General features: G+C 38.4%; 2 protein-coding genes across 2 annotated transcripts in view; one reads left to right on the top strand and one right to left on the bottom strand.

The window, feature by feature from the left end:
- LOC134664543 (juvenile hormone esterase-like) overlaps positions 1–22,937 on the top strand; it is a 178,842-nt gene that overhangs the window by 103,220 nt on the left and 52,685 nt on the right. The window lies entirely within an intron of this gene.
- LOC134664567 (disintegrin and metalloproteinase domain-containing protein 10) overlaps positions 1–22,937 on the bottom strand; it is a 91,638-nt gene that overhangs the window by 21,551 nt on the left and 47,150 nt on the right. The window contains exons 4-7 of the mRNA XM_063521281.1: positions 15,299–15,493; positions 3,486–3,666; positions 2,190–2,349; positions 539–703 (exon numbers count right to left, since the gene is read on the bottom strand). Of these exons, the coding sequence (XP_063377351.1) occupies positions 539–703; positions 2,190–2,349; positions 3,486–3,666; positions 15,299–15,493 (701 nt within the window). The remainder of the gene's footprint in view (positions 1–538; positions 704–2,189; positions 2,350–3,485; positions 3,667–15,298; positions 15,494–22,937) is intronic.

Below are 22,937 nucleotides of genomic sequence, written 5' to 3'. Positions count from 1 at the left end.
GTTAAAAAAAAATCCTCGAGTTGATCTGTGACTTGTGTGAGGTGTAGGTTTCAAGCGACTGCCCTGGCTATCCCCTAAATACGCCGCTTCATGAAATAAAGAACAGAAAAATATCGTCGTAAATTTAAGAGTTAAGACTCTTGTCGGTGTAGCTCTCTCCATTCCGACATTACAGCCCACTCCATTCCATCTCGACATTACAGCTACCTTTTCTTTTATTTGTGTTATGTCGCTTATCCTCGGCCTTCCTCTTCCTCTCTTGCCTGCAAACTTTCCTTCTATTATGTTATTTATAAAAGCGTCATGTCGGATAAGGTGACCAATCATTTTCCCTCTCTATTGTCCTAGGCCTCTTGAGACCCTTGGACCTCCATTCGTACCGGTTGGAAGCGACCCGCATCCTGCGTCTTCCGGCGGCATTAACAAGGTCGTCCGTCTGTCAGGGGGAGGCCTATGTTCAGCAGTGGACGTCTTATGGCTGAGATGATGATGATTGTCCTAGAATTCCTAGAAAAATATAAAAGAAAAAAAAACATACCTTTATCCGCTGCACTTCAAACTGTATGTTCCTGTGTTCCATATGTCCGTCGAAGCGCGTGCTCTTGTATATGTAGTTGACGGCGGTCACGTGGTGCGCGATCAGCGAGAGCAGCTCCTCGCGGGTCTTCATGTCCACTTCGGCCTTCTTGCTGGGGTCTCGGTGCTGCAAATAAAGGAATATTAAGATTCTGCCAATGATTGTCGACTTGTGCGAGCGAGACCTCGCTATATATCCATTGTGTGAGCGAGACAGCGCCGTGCACTGCGAGCTGTGAGCTGTTTCGCTCACACAGCGTATAGCCGCGTTAGGCTAAGCGTATGCTGAGACGCAGGCGACGCAGTTCACGAAGCGCAGCGCAGAGTAGAATTTGAAAAGTATAGAACGTCCTTCACCTACGCACGCTGCTTCTCAAGGACGTTCCACAATTTACAAAATCTGCTCTGCGCTGCGTTGCTATTAGAATTGCGTCGCCTGCGTCTCAGCATACGCTTAGTCTAAACCTTGTTCTTACCACTTCTCTTACTGACATAGATTGTTTACAGGGAAATAATGCAAAATTAAGTGTTCACATTCACACTCGCGGTCGTTCACCTCACAGCAAAAGATAGGTCAAAACAATTGTTTCTCTCAGATAGTTCATTTAAAACGATTTTCCTTGAATTGTGCAACAGACATTCCCGACAGTAGGTAATTTACCATATCAGCGGTTTCCGCTTCAATATAAAAATAAAATAATCATCAAAGCGCAATTTTGGACAATGAATCCATTTATGAATATCGCCAACTCATTTCAATATTCGAGACAGTCTAGGTATATTTGCCGTAGTTGCTCATTTAAATTATTGTAACTACTTCACATACTTCACTAATAATTATTTTTGCGCTTATTATTTTTTTGGAGTCCGCCTGGGTCACTCATTAAAACCATGGTTTCATCAAGAATTTTCCTACCCTTTATTACTTATTACTAAGCATGAAGTGATGATCATGATGACTTAGAGTCTTTCTGTCATGTCTTTCCAAATTTTCTTTTAAGAAATTCTACATCTTTACTGTTGTGTCCTGGCCTGGCTGAAAACAGAATAATAACAAAAAATATAGTCGATCTACTCATTTACGGACGGATCGCTTGTCTGACAAAACGTACAATATCGAATAAATTACCTCATACAATGATTTGATAAAAGGAACTTACATCAGCAAACCCCTCCCTGACGTGCCGCCATATGAGCGGATACGTTTGTATGTAAAGCGAACAGCTGGTCCGGTTCGCCTCCTTGGCCGCTCGCCGCGAACGCGAGTGACCGCTGTTCGCCAATCCGATGATTATTAATAAAAGTACTTACATCAGGAAACCCCTCCCTGACGTGCCGCCATATGAGCGGGTCCGTCTGTATGTATAGCGAGCAGCTGGTCCGGTTCGCCTCCTTGGCCGCTCGCCGCGAACGCGAGTGACCGCTGTTCGCCAATCCGATGATTATTGATAAAAGTACTCACATCAGGAAACCCCTCCCTGACGTGCCGCCATATGAGCGGGTCCGTCTGTATGTATAGCGAGGAGCTGGTCGGGTTCGCCGCCTTGGGCGCCCGCCGCGAACGCGAGTGACCGCTGTTCGCCAATCCCATCATTATTGATAAAAGTACTCACATCAGGAAATCCCTCCCTGACGTGCCGCCATATGAGCGGGTCCGTCTGTATGTATAGCGAGCAGCTGGTCCGGTTCGCCTCCTTGGCCGCTCGCCGCGAACGCGAGTGACCGCTGTTCGCCGCCCGCGAGTACTTGTCGTGGTACTGCATGTCCCAGAACCTGAACATGGATATCAGTTAACTGGCAATTCATGAACCTTAATGCAAAGACGTAAAGTATATCAATGGTCAGTTAACAGTGTTATTATTAGTACATACAATACAAACGATACAATGTGATACTTGTCTATTGTGAGAGGACAATGTCACAGTCGAAATCGGACACAATCGCGCGTTTTTAAGCCGGCTCATTTAAGTTTACAACCAGAACATTTAGGTAACTAAAGTTTTCGAGCCGGGTGTATATAATTCTGTAGATTGCACATTTTTAGGCACGCTCTAAAGTCAAGCCTTAAATGGTTAGTCGTATTGTATGAGAGGTCGATAGTGTGTGATAAAATCAACGGCAGTTGTAGTTGAAATTAGCTGTACCTAACTTCTTAGAAAGCTTTTAATTAATACTTACTTTAGTTATATACGCTACACAGAACAAAGCTAATGAAAGTGGCGCAATAGTTAAAGAGGGTTTATTTTTTTTTTATTCAGCGCTCAAAACAAGTTCCATAACACATTAATGCTCAAGCAATGGGTCGTAAAGTTGATTTCAGTAGACGATAGAGACTAAAGAGCGTGTGTGACAGAATTTATCTTGACTACACACGAAGTCAACGATGTATAAAATTAACTCATTGCGTTTAGCATAATCCTGCTGATGACTAACATGTTGCTAGGAGGGTAGCTAGTTCCCGGTCTAATTAGCAAATTATGAATAATTAGTAAGTAAATGAGCTTGGCGAATTGAGCTCTGCTATACGTCAGTTGATGTATGCTTTAACAGGAGTAAACCCAATTTCTCTGCTTATTTACTCTGATTTGACGGGTTTGGCTGTGCATAATATGCAGGCTGCGAAACATCACGTTTTGGGCGAAGCAAGTATCTACTGAGCGGCTACCGCGAAAACCGAAATTCGCAAATTGCGGGGATCTTTCTCTTTTACTCCAACGAAGGCGTAATTAGAGTGACAGAGAAAAATCCCCGCAATTTGCGAACTTCGATTTTCGCGGTTATATCCCTGTACGCCATTCGGATAAAATCTAAGTAGGTAGTAAAATCCGTTCCCAGAAACTATCGAAACTATATCGTCGACTCATAAGCCGAAAAAACAAAAGGTACTAAAAGTACCAGGCTTGCATTACCTAGGGTTATCATCCCTCAAGCTGTTAGGATGTGGCGGGGGCGAAGACGGTATATGGTGCGGGTAGGGGTTGGCTGACGGCGCGGGCGGTGACGGTGACACCTCGTCCTCTACACCAGAGTTCTGGATGCGCTCCATCCACTGCACCACCTCGTCTGTGATACCGCACCCGCCCACGTGACCTGTACGATATAACAGAACATAAATGACTGGCACAAGTAGTGAACCGGTAAATTGTGAGATGACCAAGCAAGAGATTTTGTTTGAATAGCTGTTCAATGCTAGCTCGTTGAACATACCCCAGCGCGGAGGCCTAGTATCTAGATACATCAACATAATAACGACAACATTACACTGAAGTTTACGTTATGAATACAAATAAGTTCTCACTTTGTTTACTCTGATTAAAATATTTTCATAAATCATAACACAGCAGTATTGTGCAAGCTAATGGTATTTTTGCCAATCCGCATTGAGCTGCGTATTTAATTTATAAAGAGTTATGAATAAATTGATCGATATTTATGTGCGCCGTTGTTGACAAAAGCTTGTTAATTAATACTCGAGTGTCATTGTGCTCTTTGGTGCTGGTTTAAACAATAGCAAATAAACGCAGCCACGTATGTGATCGGGACACACAATGAAGCGATATACTCGTAGTTGGGTACTCGATATACTCGTACACAGGCGTACCCTTATAAATACGTGATGACATCCTGTGTTACCGTCGGGTTGGGCATTAGTTGAATATTCGAAATCAATTAATGAGGAACACTACCAAATGATGGGATGAATAGGATTCATGATTCAATTCAGATTTGATTTAAATCGACGACGAAACATGCAGTTGACGAGGATTTTGGTAACGTTTTAGTTGATTATAGTTCATGGATTTGATACTGTATTGTTGAATTAATAGCGTTAAGCACAAGAATAACGTCATCATAATACTTGTACAAAGAATAATGATAATTCAAGTCCCGCGGATTAGTATAGGATAAACTTCGAGCTTCATAAATCTGCATACCTAATACGTCTTGAATAAGTAAACAACTTCGAAATGTAATAAATATACGTCGAACTTTTAAGACATATTAGCCAATAGGGCCAAGGTTCGATTCGGTATATTATACGAGACGATTTTAAATTATTCATAACAAATTTCAAGTTGGCAGGCAAAGTTACACAGCTGGGAGGAAAGAAAAATAAAGAGGATACCGCGCCGTAGCGAAATAAGCAGCGGGACACTGACATGGAAGTCTTTTGTACGGATACAGGAAATTCCTCGGATTTATTAAACAAGTTTCCGCTCCAAATTATAATGCCTGGAACTGTTCGTGTATCGCACCTTGTTTACTTTTCGCAACATTTTCAAATATATTCAGCTGCCTTCGTAAAAATTAGTGCCTAACGCTAATTCTTGGAATAAGTTGCCAAAGCGGACCCCAGGTTCCCATGCATGAGCCGTTGCAAAAAGCCGGGACAACCCATGGTAGAAGATGATACTTACCCAACAGTGAATTAGAGGAAAGGAATAATTTTATATTTTTGTTACCATCGAGTACTTTCACCTTGAACGACCTAAACCTGATAAGTGTAGGTTTACCTAAAGAAAAAAAACATCGGATTGCACTCCGGGAGTGCCGGCAGAAGTGAAAACTCAATGACATTGTAACAGTTTTTCGATCAGGTCACGTGTCCGTCTTACGAATTATCAATCTGTCGAATCTGTCGGTCACGTAACCTGTCGCGAGTTAACATTTTTTCCCCATCACAAAAAGTGCACAGCGCCGCTAAAGAAGTTTTCAGTTCAATTATGTAAAATATTATATATAAAACCATATTTCCTTAGAAAAAATAGCTCAGAGTCGCTCCTTTTAAAACAAATCAGTAAACTGACTCGCGGCGGCACAAAAAAGCACAATACGAAACGGCTGGCGGGATTTTGAAATTAAAAATGTTGAATAGGTATGTTGTGGAGGTATTTTTCAGTCGGTGTGTCGTGTAAGCGCGCATTGGCGTTTACATCCGGCGCGTTGCATTTTAACGAAGCCTGCAGGCCGTGAACTCCCATAGCTAACTCGTCCAAAGCTCATATAAACCAGTGGAACTGTGATCTAGGAATCTGTAACAGGTACGAGTAGTCGAAAACTACGGTTATACTGGAGTGCCTGAGTTACGCGAGTGGTTGGAATATGGTCCCAGGCTGGCGGGATGGCGGAAATTACCGAGCACATCTCAGAACTTATTCTGGAATGTGCATTTGACGTATCAAAATGATATCGAAACGAGATGTCGCTTGCTCCAGAGAGCTTCACGCGGCCTTTACTTGTGTGCAAGTGTGATACACTGAAAATTATATTGTATTGATACGGCATTGGCATTGTATTTTGGTTTCCGAATCTCTAGCCACGCTAATGCCGCCGCTTCACTCGGATCCGATATTTGCGAGTATCTGAGGATCGGCCGTCAGTTCCCGACCATTAAGGCTTGGCCACACACAGAGCGCGACGCAGCGCCGCGTCCGCGCCGCGTGATGCCGACGCGAAGCCTGGTCAAACAGGGCGCGCGCCGATCGCGCCGGCCTCACGCTCTCAACACGCCCTCAAGGCGCGCGTGAACGCGGCGCGGCCGCGCGGGAACGCGGCGCACCGCTCGCTGCCTAACGTCCGATCCTACTGATGTGACCTTGCGCGACGCGGCGGGCCGCCGCGTTCGCTCGGCGCAGCGCTGCGCACGCGCCGCGCGGACGCAAGGGGCCGCGCGGCGCGGGGCGCGACAGAAGCGGGGCGTGATACCGGCGGGACGCAGTCTGTTTGACGTCGGTAACCTGTTAGCATGTGCCGCGGTCGCGCGGCGTGGACGCGGCGCGGACGCGGCGCTGCGTCGCGCTCTGTATGTGGCCAAGCCTTTAAAGTCTTCAACTTCAATGGACATTCAATTTGGCCATTCGCAGAAGCGTTATCACTTATCACTGTTATCAACTTTCCTATTGATATAAGAACAACATTTTGTTTGAGTTTTACGTCATCTATAAAGTTAGGTACTCTTAAGAATACTTATACATTAAATCGATCAAAAAACTGTGTATTTAAACAGTATTTTCTTAAATTTCTAATTCGTAAAACATTAAGCGAATATTTAATAATGAATGAAGAAATTAAGTAATATACCGGGTGTGGCCTGTAACACGAGCAAAGAATTAAAACATAGATTGTACTCTTCAAACCGTGACACTTTCGTTCAACAACTTTTAAAATTATGAAGTATATAGACTCCCTATTTTTCATACAAAATAAATATTATCTTCAATGGACGCAATCGCCACACCATATCATTGTGATTGACGTTGCTTGTCACGCCTTAAACATAACAAAATTCGCAATACATTGCGTCTTAAAATAAACTTTAAAGCGTATTAAAAATCAAACCACAAGTTATTTTTAAAAGTCGCTGAACAAATGTTGGTCTGTATGAGGAGTACAGCCTACAGTTTAATTTTTTGCTCATGTTACAGGCCACACTCGGTATATAATAATGAATTAAGTAATAAGTACTTATAAATAATAAAAGCAAGCTCTATAAATAAACCCATACAATGTTCAGGATGATTAAAATCATTATTGGAGTTAATAACTTGATTACAGAGAGGACAACACGCAACCAATTTGATTACCATTCGAGACCTTTCACAATCATCATAATGTACGTTTTAACTTGGAAAACCATTTTGTGGATGTACATGTACAATGAGTATACGAGTCGTAAATGTGCAATTTAATTAACTGTGAATTATTTCAGATATTACAGAGTTCCAGATATAAATGAAGGGTTAACTGAACGTGAATTTGTGAACGCTATAATGAAAGGGCGACGAACGACAAGTTTTAACAAGGGCTTTATGAAATATTGCTTTAATTATCAACTTGTTAGTGCCTTGAATAACTTTGTTTTCGATTTTAGGAAAGACTATACGATTTCTCGTCCATAAAACCTTTAGAATATATCAAACGGAAATGTTTTGCTATACTTGTCAGGAAAACTTATGACTTGAGTTATTTCAGTAATTTTAATTTTAAATAATCAATATTGGAATGGAACAACCTATAGGTATTGTTTTAATGACAAAAAGTTGGTTTATTTACTTTATTATGAAATCAACCAGAAACTGATGGGATTACCCATATAGGTATGTACAGTACCGTTCAAAAATGCACGGATATATGTCGATCGTAATGCTTTAATATTATACGGTTGAAACATCTCTATGCACTTTTGACCGCCAGTGTACGAGTATAGGATGATGGAAAAATAAAAAAAATTAAATCAAGAAGGAAACTAGACTGTTTTTGCCTTTAAAAGACAAAATTATTAAAGATTTTATGCAAAATGCAAGAACTCCTTCCGAAACTGGTTACACCACGTACAGAAGTTGTATACACTAATACATACCAGAAATATTCCTTTTAGAAATATTCCAGGAATCATTCACTATTGCGGTACTTAAAGGCACACTGGCAATAGTTAGAAATCGTCGAGCAGGCAGGAAATTATATAACGACCGCAAATATTTGTTAATTAGCATAAGATAACATAAACGTTTCATTCCTTATTTGTTCTCAGAACTGATGCTAGCGTGATATATGTATTTCATGTGTTCACGATACATGTCGTGAGCAAATTATTAATTAAGTCAATATAATATAATACTTGCTCTATGAGAAGTACGACCTGAACTATTATGTATTTATTTACTGATGTACGTTTTTTATTCACCGATAATGAAAAGTGGCACAATGGTTAAAGGGGATGCTATTACGTTTTTATTTAGCAAATAAAAATACATATTAAAATAAGTAAGCAGGCACATCCATGCCACTGTAAACAAATAACCGGGTGAAACAACATTTCATCGAAGACAACTGAAATGGACCAGTCCGGGCCGTTAAGAACGCCAATACTTATATCTCCGACGTAATAGCTGCGCTGCGCGCTGAAGCCAGAAGGCGTCTACACTCCAGGACTGACACTTGAAGATTTTATCGAGTCGAATTCGTAAGAGAACCATTATAACTGCGTACTCTGATACCGTAGGAACAGTTGCTACGGATGTCGAGGGCATGTTACGCTGATGGTTGCCTCTAAAACTCGACTTGTACGCGCTCGCGAAAAGTATCGGAATACATGGCGCGTTTCATCTAACAACTAACCAGGCGCAGACAAGTCAATGGTTCATTAGAACCAGTATAAATCCCTATGGGTCGAAGTGTATCCGCAAGGGCCCCTGAGAACAATAAGGTAAGACCAGTATAATTGCAGTTTCAATTACGCATACGTTCGTATATCGTGGTCAGTTACACTGGTCAGTTGGAGCGTTGGACTTGGTTAGGTAATAGCGATATAGCAGCAGACTCCAGACAGTAACTTACGTGCTTGTTTGCTGAGCACACTGGCATTATCGGACGAGTCCCGCAGCGGGACTCTTGTCGAACAAACAACCGCTAACAATGCCATTTTATATTACCTCCGTGACAGCGTATACTGTGTGGTTTTAGTAAAATCTCCGGCTATTTTCGTATCTAATTTTAATTTTCAGTAGACACTAACTGTCAGAATAGTTCAAAATTGCGTGGCAAGAGACAATACATGATGTTATAACTTATAAATATATGTGTACCTATTTGTGGAAAACTTTTGTCCGAATGTTTTGTCATAGCTAATGTTGCTAAACTTTTGAAGATTATTTATAAAATAAATATATGTAAACTAACAATTTTATATAGGTAAATAAAAGATTAGAACAGGTGATTAAGTATCAATTAAGTGTGGGTACCCGTCTATGAGTACGTATTACGTACAGCATTTACTTAGTTCAATATTAGCCACATTTGTCATATAAAAATAGCAGGTTCTCCTAAGGCTCTACTGGCTTTGGCAAAGCCAAGTAATCAGTGATGTAAACATGTATTTTGTCACAAGAGCCGTGAAAATATCCTTTCGATCAATACATGATTTGATTGTATCCTGCCGTCCTTCGCATAATTTGCGATCAATTTTGTCGCTACCTTGATTTATGGAATTTGGTTTGGAGGCTTCCTCAATAAATAATATAATTTAGATTTATGTACGACAGTGTTTTATGTAAACACCCTTATATCCGGGTATGGCCGGGTAGTCGGGTGTCAAGACGTGCGACTTTCAAACAAGAGTTTGAAAGAACTTCGAAAGAGTTTTGTTTGGAGTCGTAAGAAATGGAAAAAATTACAATTATTCATGTACATATTTACGTTTACGAAAGACTAATAGTCCTAACCTAATTAGTTCTTGGTCAAAGTCAGATATACTGATACATATCGTAAAAAATTGTGTCAGTACTAATTTTTGGGATCAACTTACTGGGCTATAAAATAAGGAGGACTTCAAGATCTCGTACATTTTATATTTATGTTTTACGGTATTTTTGGACTGGTGTTTCTTTACTTTATTAACGAAAAGCAATCAAGCAACAAGATTGCCTTTGCGCTCAGTAATTGTCTTCGCAGCACAAAGCCAATAATCGCAGCGTCGTATTTTGTCCATATTTCAAACCAGAAGCCACACATGATTATTAGACGTAGATTGGGTATGGGTATGTTGATTACGAGAGCGAAAATAGGTTATACAGTGAAACCTGGTTAATTGGCACCTGGATAAATGGAAAACCTCAATAATTGCAACCAAAAGTCCGGTCCCGGTCCCTTGAGACCAAGAGGCCTCTATAATTGAAATTTTGGAACCTCTATAATTGCAATTTAGATTTTAGTGCTTTTCGTAATTTTGCCTCTGTAATTGACCACATAGCAACTAAGACCTCTATAATTGACACTGTGATAAAAAAATCCGTTATTTCTGCTCTTTTTTTACCTCTATTATTGTTCTATTTTTTTACCTCTGTCTTACTTATTACCTCTGTAATTGAAATAATGTATTTGCAGACAGCAGAAACAATATTATAATAGCAATGATCATTTTATTTATGTCTTCATCCAGAATGCTATTTATTTATTGGGTATCTATCACAGCCTGTAGTAGGTGAAATAGTTTTGTTAAAATCAAAAACAAAGTATGCTTTTTATATTCTAATAAAACTTTCTTCTACAATTCAATGGAATTTTTTAAACCCAAATGATTAATAAGAAAATAATGTTGTAATTAATGTAGTGTAAAAGTGCAAATATTGACAGAAGCTATATATAGCTTTTTTATAGACTAGAAACCCAGAACGTAAGCGTGTCTACTTTCAATGGTTATTTGCACCTCTATAAAAGAAATTTGTCAGAAACGCAACCTCTATTAATGAAAACCTCTATAATTGACGCAACGATTTTTTGAACCTCGTTAATTGACACGACCTGCTTAAATGAAAAACCTGGTTAATTGACAAAAAATGGCCGGTCCCTTGAGATTGCAATTATCCAGGTTCCACTGTACTTATTATTTGATGTTAATAAAAACACTTTTTTTTTACTTTCCAATTTGTTTGTAGTATTTAAAAAATCGTATACCTAAGTATATTATTTATTTACAAACAAGGAAATCTTGGTCGATTATTGATAAGGCTATAAGTTAATACTTATTAGTCATTTTACAATAGTAATAAACTAAACCCAAAACAGATGTCATTCAAATTATCCTTACAATCTACTTACAAAAGGGTATAAATAATCAATCTCTGCAACATTTAGTACCTAAATCCAATCTAGGACTGGAACAACTGGGGCTTTGGCGATACAAATGTAAATAAGACACCGTATTACTAAAATTATTGGACCATACGACACAATCTGACACGCCTCCGTACTCTTAATACCAACCGGGTGTACCAAAATTTATGCACCGCAGGTTTCGTAAATGCACGCGTTGCCAATGTCAAAGCCGTAATTATTTTGGTACGTGTTCTTGTGTTGCGAGTTTTTTCTACACGTGCATGAGTATTCTAGCTTCCTTCACGATATAAAAAGAATATTGTGCGTCAAGCTAACAAGATTGCAAAAGCTATCTCGTAACGACATGTTTAATACTGCTTGTAAAGCTGGAACAACTTTTACGATATGATACGTTAATACCAATAATACCCGATACCGAATCAGAAAAGTAAATAAAATATCGGAAAAATCGGGTGTAACAGTCAATAACTCGTAATGAAAATAAATGTAGCTAAAAACGGAACCTTCCTGTTTACCAAATAGCAATTTGTTTTCGCGGGTTACCAGTAATTCAGCTACCTAGAATGTTATTTACTAACTTTGTGAAAATCCACTTTCACGAACTCATTACTCCTGCACTGAATTCGGGTAAAATTAAGCGAATTGCGGGGCTGCGTTGCGTCACTTACGGCACGATAACCAATGTCATTTCGTAAATGTGAATTTTTCATTTTGGTAACAAAATCCCTTTCATTCCGGCGGAACGTTTAAATTGAAGCTCGGTAGGCTTGCGCTTATGCATTCCACGAGAGTCAGACATTTGGGTTGGTAGCAGCCGCAGCGATGGATTTGCAACAGCTAAAATTGAAACGGCAAAAATGCACGGGCAAATGCTGTTGACACGAAATTACCATTCTGGAAGCCTACGGCCGGATAAATATTTAACACGAATTTGAATTAGTTTTCAGCGGTATAGCCGGTATAAAACAATGTCAGGCTTCGTTTATTTAGTCGCCGTGTATTTTTCTGCCGGTGTGCCAACTGGTAATTAAACGCGACCTAACTGCGCTGAACACTATTCCGTGACGTAGCGACACGGCTGGGTATAGTCAGCGGCAAAGTTAGTAAGCGAATGAACTGTTCGTAATCGGTGTAGATTTAATCAATTCTTTGGTTCTCTCACATTCATTATACTGTCTTGAGCTGTGTTTCTACTCGTAGATATTATATAGAAGGTGCAGTCCAAAACACAAATAACGTTTAGCAACCGACTTCCATCAATGTACTTCTGTCTTCTATCTCGTCGTGATAGGTACTCGTGATACCTAGTCTCAAAAAAAAATTCACGGGCCACTGAAAAAAAATCTACATCACAGCTTGAACCTATTCCTGGTATTTCCCTTTTTAGACAACTATAAGTTACTACGTAGAAGTTTCCTATAAATATATATAGCTGATTATGATTATGTATTGGGTCTGTTAGTTTCGCGAAGCGTAGTGGTAAACCTTTCTCTGGCGCAGCAGGGGCAGGTAACTTTTCCGGTACAGACGTCATTCCAATTCTATACCGAGTATACCGACATACCAATAATACCAATATATTGTTAATTTACAGTTTTGCTCAAGCTTTAACCGTTGTTATTATTTATATATAAACTAAAATTTCGAGCACAAAAAGTGGGAGGTCACAAGAGTTCTTAAGAAAATCACATAACACAACAATCAATATACTCGTACTCGCATGCCAAAAGATCTGCCGGAAAAGTAAGATCTGGCCCCGTAGACAACATGCCAATCGTTAACGCTCCGTAGCGAACTAAACTCAAAGCTGTCGTTGTCACACTAATATGGAAGAGTGATAGAGAGACACAAAGCGATTCGATGGCAAAGCGCAAGCGATTGTCACCTTGGCTAGACCGCCTGATTTTTTACTAGTTGTCCGTTCTTAAAAATCAGTCAATGTTATCCGACAGACTTCCATGACCATCGACCTATCTGAATTACACATTCATATCAGAATTTCAGATGTGTATAACGGCCATTGAACTGACAAGCCCACGAGTCGCTCGAGTGCGACAACCTTCTAGAATGGCTCCCCAGCGGTGACCAGCCGCAATCAGCCGACGACAGCGCCGCAGGCAAATGGGATTTAACTTTGTTAAACGACCTTGCGTCAACTAATCCAGTTGCACTACATATCTAATGTTGCGAAACGGAACTGGCGCGATACCCGCGTCCAATGGCCCATTCATTATGAACGGCCAGTGACAGCATTTTGACGTTAAGTTGAGTTATTGCAGGGGATACTAAACTCAACCCCGTTAGTCGTGCATAAACCAAATTACGTTTGGGAATTAGATTCAGACACGTCGTATTAAAACGGAATATTTCTTAATTGCCAGTGACAAATTGACGCAAATATTTAATGGATGAGTGCAATACTAGCAGGAAATTCCTACCTAATTGGGTATCAACTTCTAGATTTTTTTCTCAACTTATTTTTTGTAACCTTTTATGCTTTGCCTTTGGAAGATTTTTGGGTACTATGACGGGGTAAACTAAGAAAAGATAAAGAGTAAGGAGAGCCCAATGCAGTGGAACATTTCGCACCATGTTAACAATTTGGGCTCGCGTTAGTTTGTCCAGTTCGTCTAGAAGTACCACCGTATGTACCCCAAATGGTGTTCTGCCTTTTCGCAGAACTATTTTTGGCGGAATTTCATTTGCCAACCAACATTTCGCCGACGTTTCACTTTGACAACTAACGATTAGCAAATTTTTGTGTGACAACGTTTCAATTGGTAGAATTATTATAAAGCAGATTATTATAACGCCTCTAAACATTTGGGAGACTTATCATTTCTCAAATCTTTCACTTGGTCGAACAACTCTTGGACGAGTAACGTTTCGTTGAAGCTACAGTTCGCTTTTCATACATTAGGCAAGTTACAAATAGGAAAAAGATACATACCAAAAAATCTAAAATGGCCGAGTTGTTCGACTTTTTATAATGTATATTTTAATATTTGAAGCCAGTGGCAGCGAGCGAGCGAAGCGAGCGAGCAAGACCTTCCTGGGCAGAACCGACTTGGATATGGTTAGGTTAGAAGACTAAGGCGGGAGCTTTGCTCCCGCCTTAGTCTTCGAGGTTATTTTTTTTTTCAACAACCTAAAAAACGTAATTACATCACAGCAACTTTCGGGTCAAATATCCCAACTTTCGTGTCAAATATCTCGGCCATTTTTGATTTTAGAGTAAAGTTATTCCTACAAAAGGCCCCCAAGTTATTGGCACAGTCTGACCAAATGAAACAAATGGTAGACAATAAACAACTAAGTGTATATTATGCCAACTAAAACATTCTACGACATGAAAGTTGGCATTTTGAAAATAGGCATTATAAAACACAGACCAAACGTTTAGTTGGTAACTGTGCGGTTGGCAAATAAAAAAAAACCATTTGATAAGTTGGGAAATGAAAATTCGGCGAAAGGAAATTCCGCCAAACGTGAGTTGGGAAGTTATAATCGGCCATACCATTTTCGGCGATAAATAAGAGAACCACCCCAAATAATAGGGAGTACACGTCGCTAAGACAAACTGCGACTCCATAATACGCAGATTTTTCTAATATTTACTCGCGCACGCACACAATCATAAGAGCCGTCATTGGCGCAAGTCAGAATGTGTGTGTGCCGCAGAAAATTGCATATACTTAATAAATTGGGTGGCTGGTCTGTGGTGCGTAAGAAAACGGCGTGTTAGCGACTTGGTGTCTTTGTATCCACTTGACCGTCCGACGATAGCATAGTATCCGAAAAAAATATGCTCTTAACCGTCCGCGGGAACCTTACTATCCAAAGGGGTGGAAGAAAGAATTGATTTCAGAGCCATCTAACTATTTCGGCATTATTTACTAATTCTCTTGATGCGACAACGTAGCCTAACTAAATAGTTAGCTCTAAAAAAATTTAGATGGCAGTGTAGTTATAATTTTTGTAGAAAGTTGTGAATGCGCTGCTCGGCGTGCGTCGCTAAAAAACCCCGGACGGTTGACAGGAAAACAGTGTCGCGGGCCGGACGGTTGAGTGGGTATTCTCCGTCCAAAAGTGTAAGTGCGTTACTGACCGTGTCTCCTGTGCGCGTACGGGTCGACCACATCGCCCTCGCGGTAGATGACGGAGTGGGGCCCCCGCGAGCGGGTACCGTTCGGCGGGAAGTACCGCCGCGCGTGCTCGACGTAGTACGCGCCGTCACTGGCGATGATCTTGCCCTCGAACACGCCGTCCGTCACCGAACCGAACACCTTCGATTGGGGATCGTCTGTTAAAAAAAAAGTAAACGGTTGACTACGTGATCTAGAGCTATAATTGCAAAGGAAAAAAATACTAAGGGCCAGTTGTACCAACCACAGTTAATACACGGTGTAACATGAGGAAACCGAATAATTTTAACCATGCATTTCTGAGGTCAAAAGATTTAAGAAGGAAAAAATGTAATATGAGTTTAGGTAAATTTCGCAAAAAAAATTTTTTATTTTTCATTTTTGCAATTTTTTGAATGTATTTGTACACAAAAATAAATTTTATTGGTAAACTTGTTACTTAAAATTAATTTTTTCGTAAAACCTTTTTGCAAAGTGATACTTGTCACTTTTTCACATCTATAAATAAGGATATTTAGACTACGTCCCATAGCAGCAACATTGCCAACAAAAAAGCCTTTTACATTATGTAACAACAAAAACTTGTTTATTTTTATATTAATATTATCTCTGAAAAAAGGCGTTTTAAAAAAAAAGTTTATAGGACATTTTTGCCTCTAAATATGATCAGGAATACGATGTTAAAATTATTCGGTTTACTCGTGTTACACCGTGTATAACTGGTCAAAGTCAAAGCAGCAGAGACCTATGAAACTTCCCATACAATAAAATTTAGCGAATGCTATAACGGTGACAGACGGTTTGGTGCAACCGACCCTAAGTGACAGCTTAAACATAACTTTTTTTCTTACGCATTTTAATCTATCACTAACTACATCTTATAAACGAAGTTCGCCACCGCGTCTGTTTGTCTGTATGTTCGCGATAAACTCAAAAACTACTGAACGGATTTTCGTGCGGTTTTCACCTAATAATACAGGGATTCTTGAAGAAGGTTCAGGTGTATAATTTGTTAAGGTTTACCCATGCGAAGTAAGTACGTAGGCAGTTCAAAAATTTGATATGAGACCATTCGCAATACAAACGGCCGGATATATGTAGGGATAGTACCCATATGTTTTCCAGTAGAGATATCTAATTACTTTTGACAATTATGGCGTAATGCAAGAAGTCTCCTTCATTGACATTGTATCTTTGGTCTCTTTTGGAATCTTAGCTCTAGCTGTCTTACTTCAGCTTTACACATACGAGTTTTTCCTGCCTATACCTCGTTTTTTTAGCATTAGAAAAAAGGTAAACAATCTTGATGTGTCTTTTAATTGAAAAAGACATTTTAAAAATAAGTTACGGCAAATATGTAACAATTATGAATCTAATACGATCATTTATATTCTTCTGCTTTCATAAGTAATAGTTTTCGATTTTTAAAAATCGTTTTTCAATTAAAAGACATGTCAAGATCGCTTACCTTCTTGCAAGTTCTTTCTAATGCTAAAAAAAACGAACTATAGCGCAATACAAAAGAGACGGGTTAGACTGCCATGTCGAACAAGTTGTACGAACCAATGAAAGAGTACTAATAAAAGGTTAACATACCAACTGCCATATACAGAGTGGGTATTAATTTCAGTAAGTGAAATTCATCATCATCATCATCATCTCAGCCATAAGACGTCCACTGCTGAACATAGGCCTCCCCCTTATGGGGGGGTGAATGCCATAATCGCCACGCTTGGCAGGCGGGTTGGCGATCGCAGTCGAGTACACCGAATTTGTGGGACGCTGCTGCCCGTCCACCGGTGGTCTTGGATGTAGTTTAAGGACATACGGGTAAGTGAAATTAATGGCTTGAAATTAATAAATGCATAATAATATGAATTATAATACAAACATGGTATGTGCTAGTTGAATTCCGGTTGTCTTTAATTGATCTTACTCGTAGCAATCTTTTTTTTAAACCGGACGTGAAAAAGCTACCTATGAAATTTGCATTTTGTATTGTCTGCGAGTATCATTAATCATAATTGTTTTTTTATGTTAATTATCAAGGATTCCTCAAAGTAATTATAATTAAGGAAAAAAGCGAAGTATTAAGACCTGTTAACACAATATTACAATGGAGCTTGGAATGTAAAGTCTTATTCCAACAAAAAGTTCTGTAGTTCTACATATTAAATATTGTAAAAGGTATTTTTCTAATTGGACCTATTTCAAATATGTCGGCCGTCTTATACCACTTATAATGACGCAGCTAAGTTATGTAGGTTATCGGCTACTTTTCCGCAAGAACACCACAACCGCATAAGTATAGCCCGACAACTTAGGAGACCCTTAGTGGGCAAGTTGCGAGGCTGGACGGCCGGGCTCTGAGAAATTTGCAATCTTAGCAGCATCGAGTGTGCAAGTAGAGCACTCTTGTAACCAAATGCAGCTAACAATGAAAATGCTAAGTGTTAGGGTCGGTTCAAAAAGGTTATTGTAAAATGTGAAGTCGATTTACTAAATCTGGCGCAGGCCTAAATAGTAGAGATAGACTTGTGTGCGTCAAAATAATATACATAGGTATTAGGTATAGAACCACATGACATGACAGAACGTCGTTCAGACTATGATAGATGACTCATTCCATTTCCGTCAATTCTGCATCTGATGAATCGATATGTACTGTAATCTTATACAAATTTTGATATAGTAGTAGTATAATAAACACTTTATTGCACAAAACAAGTAGGTGCATAACACAGAAAATAGAGTAAATGTGTACAAAGGCGAACTTATCCCTTTAAGGGATCTCTTCTAGCTGACCTCTAATTTAAGTAACAGAGAGATACATACGAAATCTAGGAACGAGGTGTTCAATGTTCAAACACTTACTTTAATTAATTGATCGACATACTTAATGTGGACGATGTACTTAATTAATATAACTTCCCCATCAGTCTGACGTCAAGCTATAGCAAATAACCGTTAGCGTTTCAATAAAGTGCATTGCCAAATTGTCACGAATCACCCCTACCCTTACTATCGCTGGTCATAATGAAGCTTATGTACTTAGAATCATGGGGTCACTCCGTTCGTTGACTTTCGCTAAGCACAGACGAGCGCTATTAGGCAATGGCCGCAAACGTAGCGATAAATCAACAGTGTCGTTAAATAGATTCGTGGGGTCGAAACAAGCCAAAACAAAATCGTTCTATTGACTGCATTTAATTTGTAACGATCATTAATCAGTTCCGATATAGTTATCTAAGAGATTGAGCGAGGAAAAGTAAATGGACCGATAGGTCATAATGAATTTGATAGGACTAGGCAGGAGTTAGTGATAATGGGCAATATAAATATATGAAAAAAAGGGATACATGTTCTGTCGACTGCCTAGCCTGTACAAAATACATGTCCGTAACCCAATGAGTGCGATTCGAACTTGATAATGGTATTCTTGTTATGAGACGGTTATGGACATGATCTGTTAGCTGTCAACAGTGACCTTTCTTCAATCATAAATTTACTTTTAGCATTATAAAGGTCGAATCGTCATCAATAATAATAAATATATATTACAAGACCATCTAACACAAATCGACCTACACTGAGAGAAAAGTACAACAAAAATACACTTAGAATTACAAAAATAAACTTAATCCGGGGACAAGGAGAGTTAACAAATAGGAACAAATTGACTTTTGCAATTTCTATTAGTTCTTGCAATTTCTATTATCTGTTTGTTGAAATTATATTTGGGATTACTGAGCTGTTTGTAGAAATAAATAAACTTTACAGAAATAGTGAAACGTCCATAATTATTGGGTCATTCTAAGTTAAGAGGTATTAACGGTGTCCATGATAAATATCCATACTTTTCTAAAACAATTTAAATAAATTATGGTAATTTCCCTTAAAAAATTGCATTTCCTCTATATACAGTCAATTTCAATTAATTAATTAATTCAGTTTTGTCACAATTGCACCTCAAACATGCAAAATGTCCCTCCCCTGGCCTGTCCCTTTGCAGGTTTTTCAATAAATCAGTAATTTTATCCAGATGTAATTCCCATAAATCCATTAAATTTGGTATACTTCATAAATTAAAACAAATATTGATTGTAATTTCATTAATAAAATCCTTTAAACTTTTATTTTTCATAAAAAATATTTATGTTAAATTTTGTCCCCCAAATTCTATGTCTCCTACCCTGGCCACTATGTAAATGTAAAAATATTGGGTTTATAATTTTAATTATTGCCATTTTAATCCCAATAGAATGCATTTCATTCAATACTGACCACTAACCCTGCGACAGTCATCTTTTGGTTCCGATTGTCAGTCATTTTGATCATTGACCTCTTTACTTGACAATGTTGTTTTATGAAAGTGGTATCTCCCCTGGTCAGTTTTATTTCAAAATTATTGATATAAATACTTAATTGTATTTGTATATTTACTATAGTTTATGCATAGATTATATAAATACTTTATTTTAATTATTTACAATAAATACTTTCGCAATTATATCTGATTTGACATGAAAAAGTCACTCCCCTGGCGTCTTTCCCCTGGCGCATAATTTTCCAAAATGTACAGTGGAGGTATGAATTCTTGTTTAAATGAATCATTACACTTTAATTTGCACGAATTTGTAAGACGGCTGGTCAAAATTTCGATTTTGTTGGTTTTTAAAGAGATCAGGGGAGAGACCCTTCTCTCTTTATTACATAGAGAAAGTACGGTCTCTCCCCTGGTGTCTTCTAAAATGGTATAAAATTAAAGAAATGACTGATTAGCTTACAAATATACATAAAAGAGTTGTTTCAATATAAATATTGTATAATTAGATGAAATTTTAAACATTTATGTTGTGACACTTTTTCATACAAGCGATTACCTCTTAACTTATTAGAATGACCCTATTACTAAAACTTAATTTTTTTTCCCCAGTACAGAACTGTTTTTTAATTCCTGGTGATGATTTTTCTCTCAGTGTAGGCCCACAGAAAGCTCATTAATGAGATTAAGGCTTGTAATGATACCGATAATGATAAGATATTACAACTTGTTTGAGAATCTTGTTATCATTATTTATGATCATCCTTCGCGGAGCTTTTGTTACCCAAGGACAAGTTTTTTGCTGTATTTAATTTTTAAGAAGGTTTAGAATAAAACATAATTAAAAAAGTCTTTAGCCAAATATCATTTAAAACACGTACATTGAACAATTGAACATGCCCTAGTAAATAAATATACCAATAATTGGCCATTACCATAACCACTTTTTACGTGTGTGTAAGTGTAACACGACAAATAAACAAATAGGTACATAACGGCCAATATGTACCGTTAAATAAAAATTAGCCATGCCATTGCCACCTGCCGTGGTAATAGTGGAAATGGTACGGTACCAACTCCGGGCATATGTTATACGTTACGCCTAATCGCGTACGGTCCACGTGTATTCGTGTATCTGCGCGTGTCAAGCCCATACCCTATCCACATCGTCACAAATGCAATGAAATGACTCACCACGTTACTCGTGTAACTAGTTTTATAATTGCTCCGTAACATGATAGCGCTCGTAAACTAGATTCAGTAACTAAAGTAGATAAAGTTACTAGTTGAAGTGCGCGATGGAGCGACGGATGTCATTTGTCTTTGTAGCTTCTGGGCCGGTGATGGTTGCGTGTATCGCCCGATAAAGACGACGACACCGCTTGGTATCGGTATCGGTATACATAATTATCTATATTCGGTATGAAGACTTACGGTTTATGATAGTATTTCTACCATAAACTATTTTAAGAATCACGTATAAATATGACAAAACGTTACACCTTGCTTGCTAAAATGTAGCATTAGGTGCCTAATAATAATCCGGAAATGGACATCAAGAGACATTACTATTTTATATAGTTCTAATTCTGATAATGTCGAGAAACGGTCTTGAAGGCTGTTTTCTTAAATACAATAGTATAGAATTCTTAAATCGAAGCTTTAATGTTATTTTATCTACGCACATATCATTAATGCTCTAAAATGCATTCAGAAACCATAGGAAATGACCAGCATTATGACAACCAATTTTACTATGAGTACTTTCTTATCTGTGGTAGTAGGTAAAATCTGTACTTTAAAGTTATAACTTTATAGATTTTTGTAAGGTTATGAGTTTAAATTTGGAACAGCTGTCAAAACTCAAGTGGGTGTCTATTCTAGTATCCATAGATATTAAAACAATTATCGATACGAAACGTCAATTCAGTATATTTTTTTAATATAAACCGTACGACATTTTATCTCGAGTGACATGAGAATAGGGACTTCATTCGTTTGTCTATGAATTAAAAAAAACTACGGATGCGTGACATGTGTGAAAAAAGTTTTCATTTACCGCCATTTGACGTACAGTTGTTTATCTTTTAATTAGTTTTAGGTATAAAATTAATTTGTTTTCTTGTTTTTCAACAAGTTTTATGCAAAAGTTTCATGTAAAATTAGTGATAAAAAGATATTTAAGGAGACGGCATCTCTCAAATCTGCGAGTTCCGCCAGAGAGTAACGATGGATGTCGGCTGAAATATGAGGTTAGTGAATGTATAAAAGAAGGTAATTATATGTGTGTAGATAAAGTAGTGTATGTAACTGTACATAATTAGGCATTAAAACACTCGTGTAATCCTTTTAAGAAACTCACTTCGTTCGTTTCTTAAACCCACACTCGTGTTTTAATGCCTTTCATTATGTAGCAGTCACATAAACTACTATGGTAAACTTTAGACATACTTCAAGAAAAGCTACCTTGACCACCTGATAGATAGATAAAGCCGTTTTGTTTTTGTGTGCGAAAATAAAATTGCAGTGTTGTCCGGCCAGTTTATCAACGCCAGAGCAGAGGGTTACCGTGTGAAATATTCCCCCCATAGCGGAACCTAGTCACGCAACTAAACCAATACAGCTCATTGTGGCTAGGTGCATTTGTTTTGCTCTGACAATATGATTAGTTTGACTGCATGCATCCGCATACTCAAACAGATCAAACAAAAAGTTTGTTTGCCATGTGTGTGTGTCATGTTAAATCTATCTAGGTACTGTATTTTTTTATGCAGCCAGAGCTAACAAAGGCTGGAAAAGGTAACTTAACGGTAAAATCAGTAGCTTATTCCATACGGTGCGATGTCCTTAAACCATGTAGGTACTTACTCAACAATTCATGCACCCCATCCATATCATTGTGCACTATGAAATCACTTTTTAAAATCTTGTGTTGTCAATTTTAGTTAATGATATCAAGATATATCATCATTAACTACAGTACGGCTCTTTCAAAGTTTAAAGGTATCTAACCTAAATGGAGCATTCCATGAAATGATCTACCGTTGTCCCGACAAACGCGAATTTTTTGAAGATTTACAGGTATAGCAGTTTCTTTTTCTGTAACTGGTCAAAAATATGACCTGAAAAATAATCGTCGGCTTTAAACGCCGAAAAAAAAGTTCTAATATACGAAACAAAAACAAAATGTGTTTGTACGGGACAGCCCGTGGAATTTTCTCCAAATACTACTAAGTCTACAAATGATGGTTTAGGACTTTAGGACTGGACTGACACAC

Source organism: Cydia fagiglandana, chromosome 5 (assembly GCF_963556715.1).
Source record: "Cydia fagiglandana chromosome 5, ilCydFagi1.1, whole genome shotgun sequence".
Lineage (NCBI taxonomy): Eukaryota > Metazoa > Arthropoda > Insecta > Lepidoptera > Tortricidae > Cydia > Cydia fagiglandana.
Note: the sequence above shows the minus strand (reverse complement) of the source record. Positions and strands in the feature narration are given on the sequence as shown.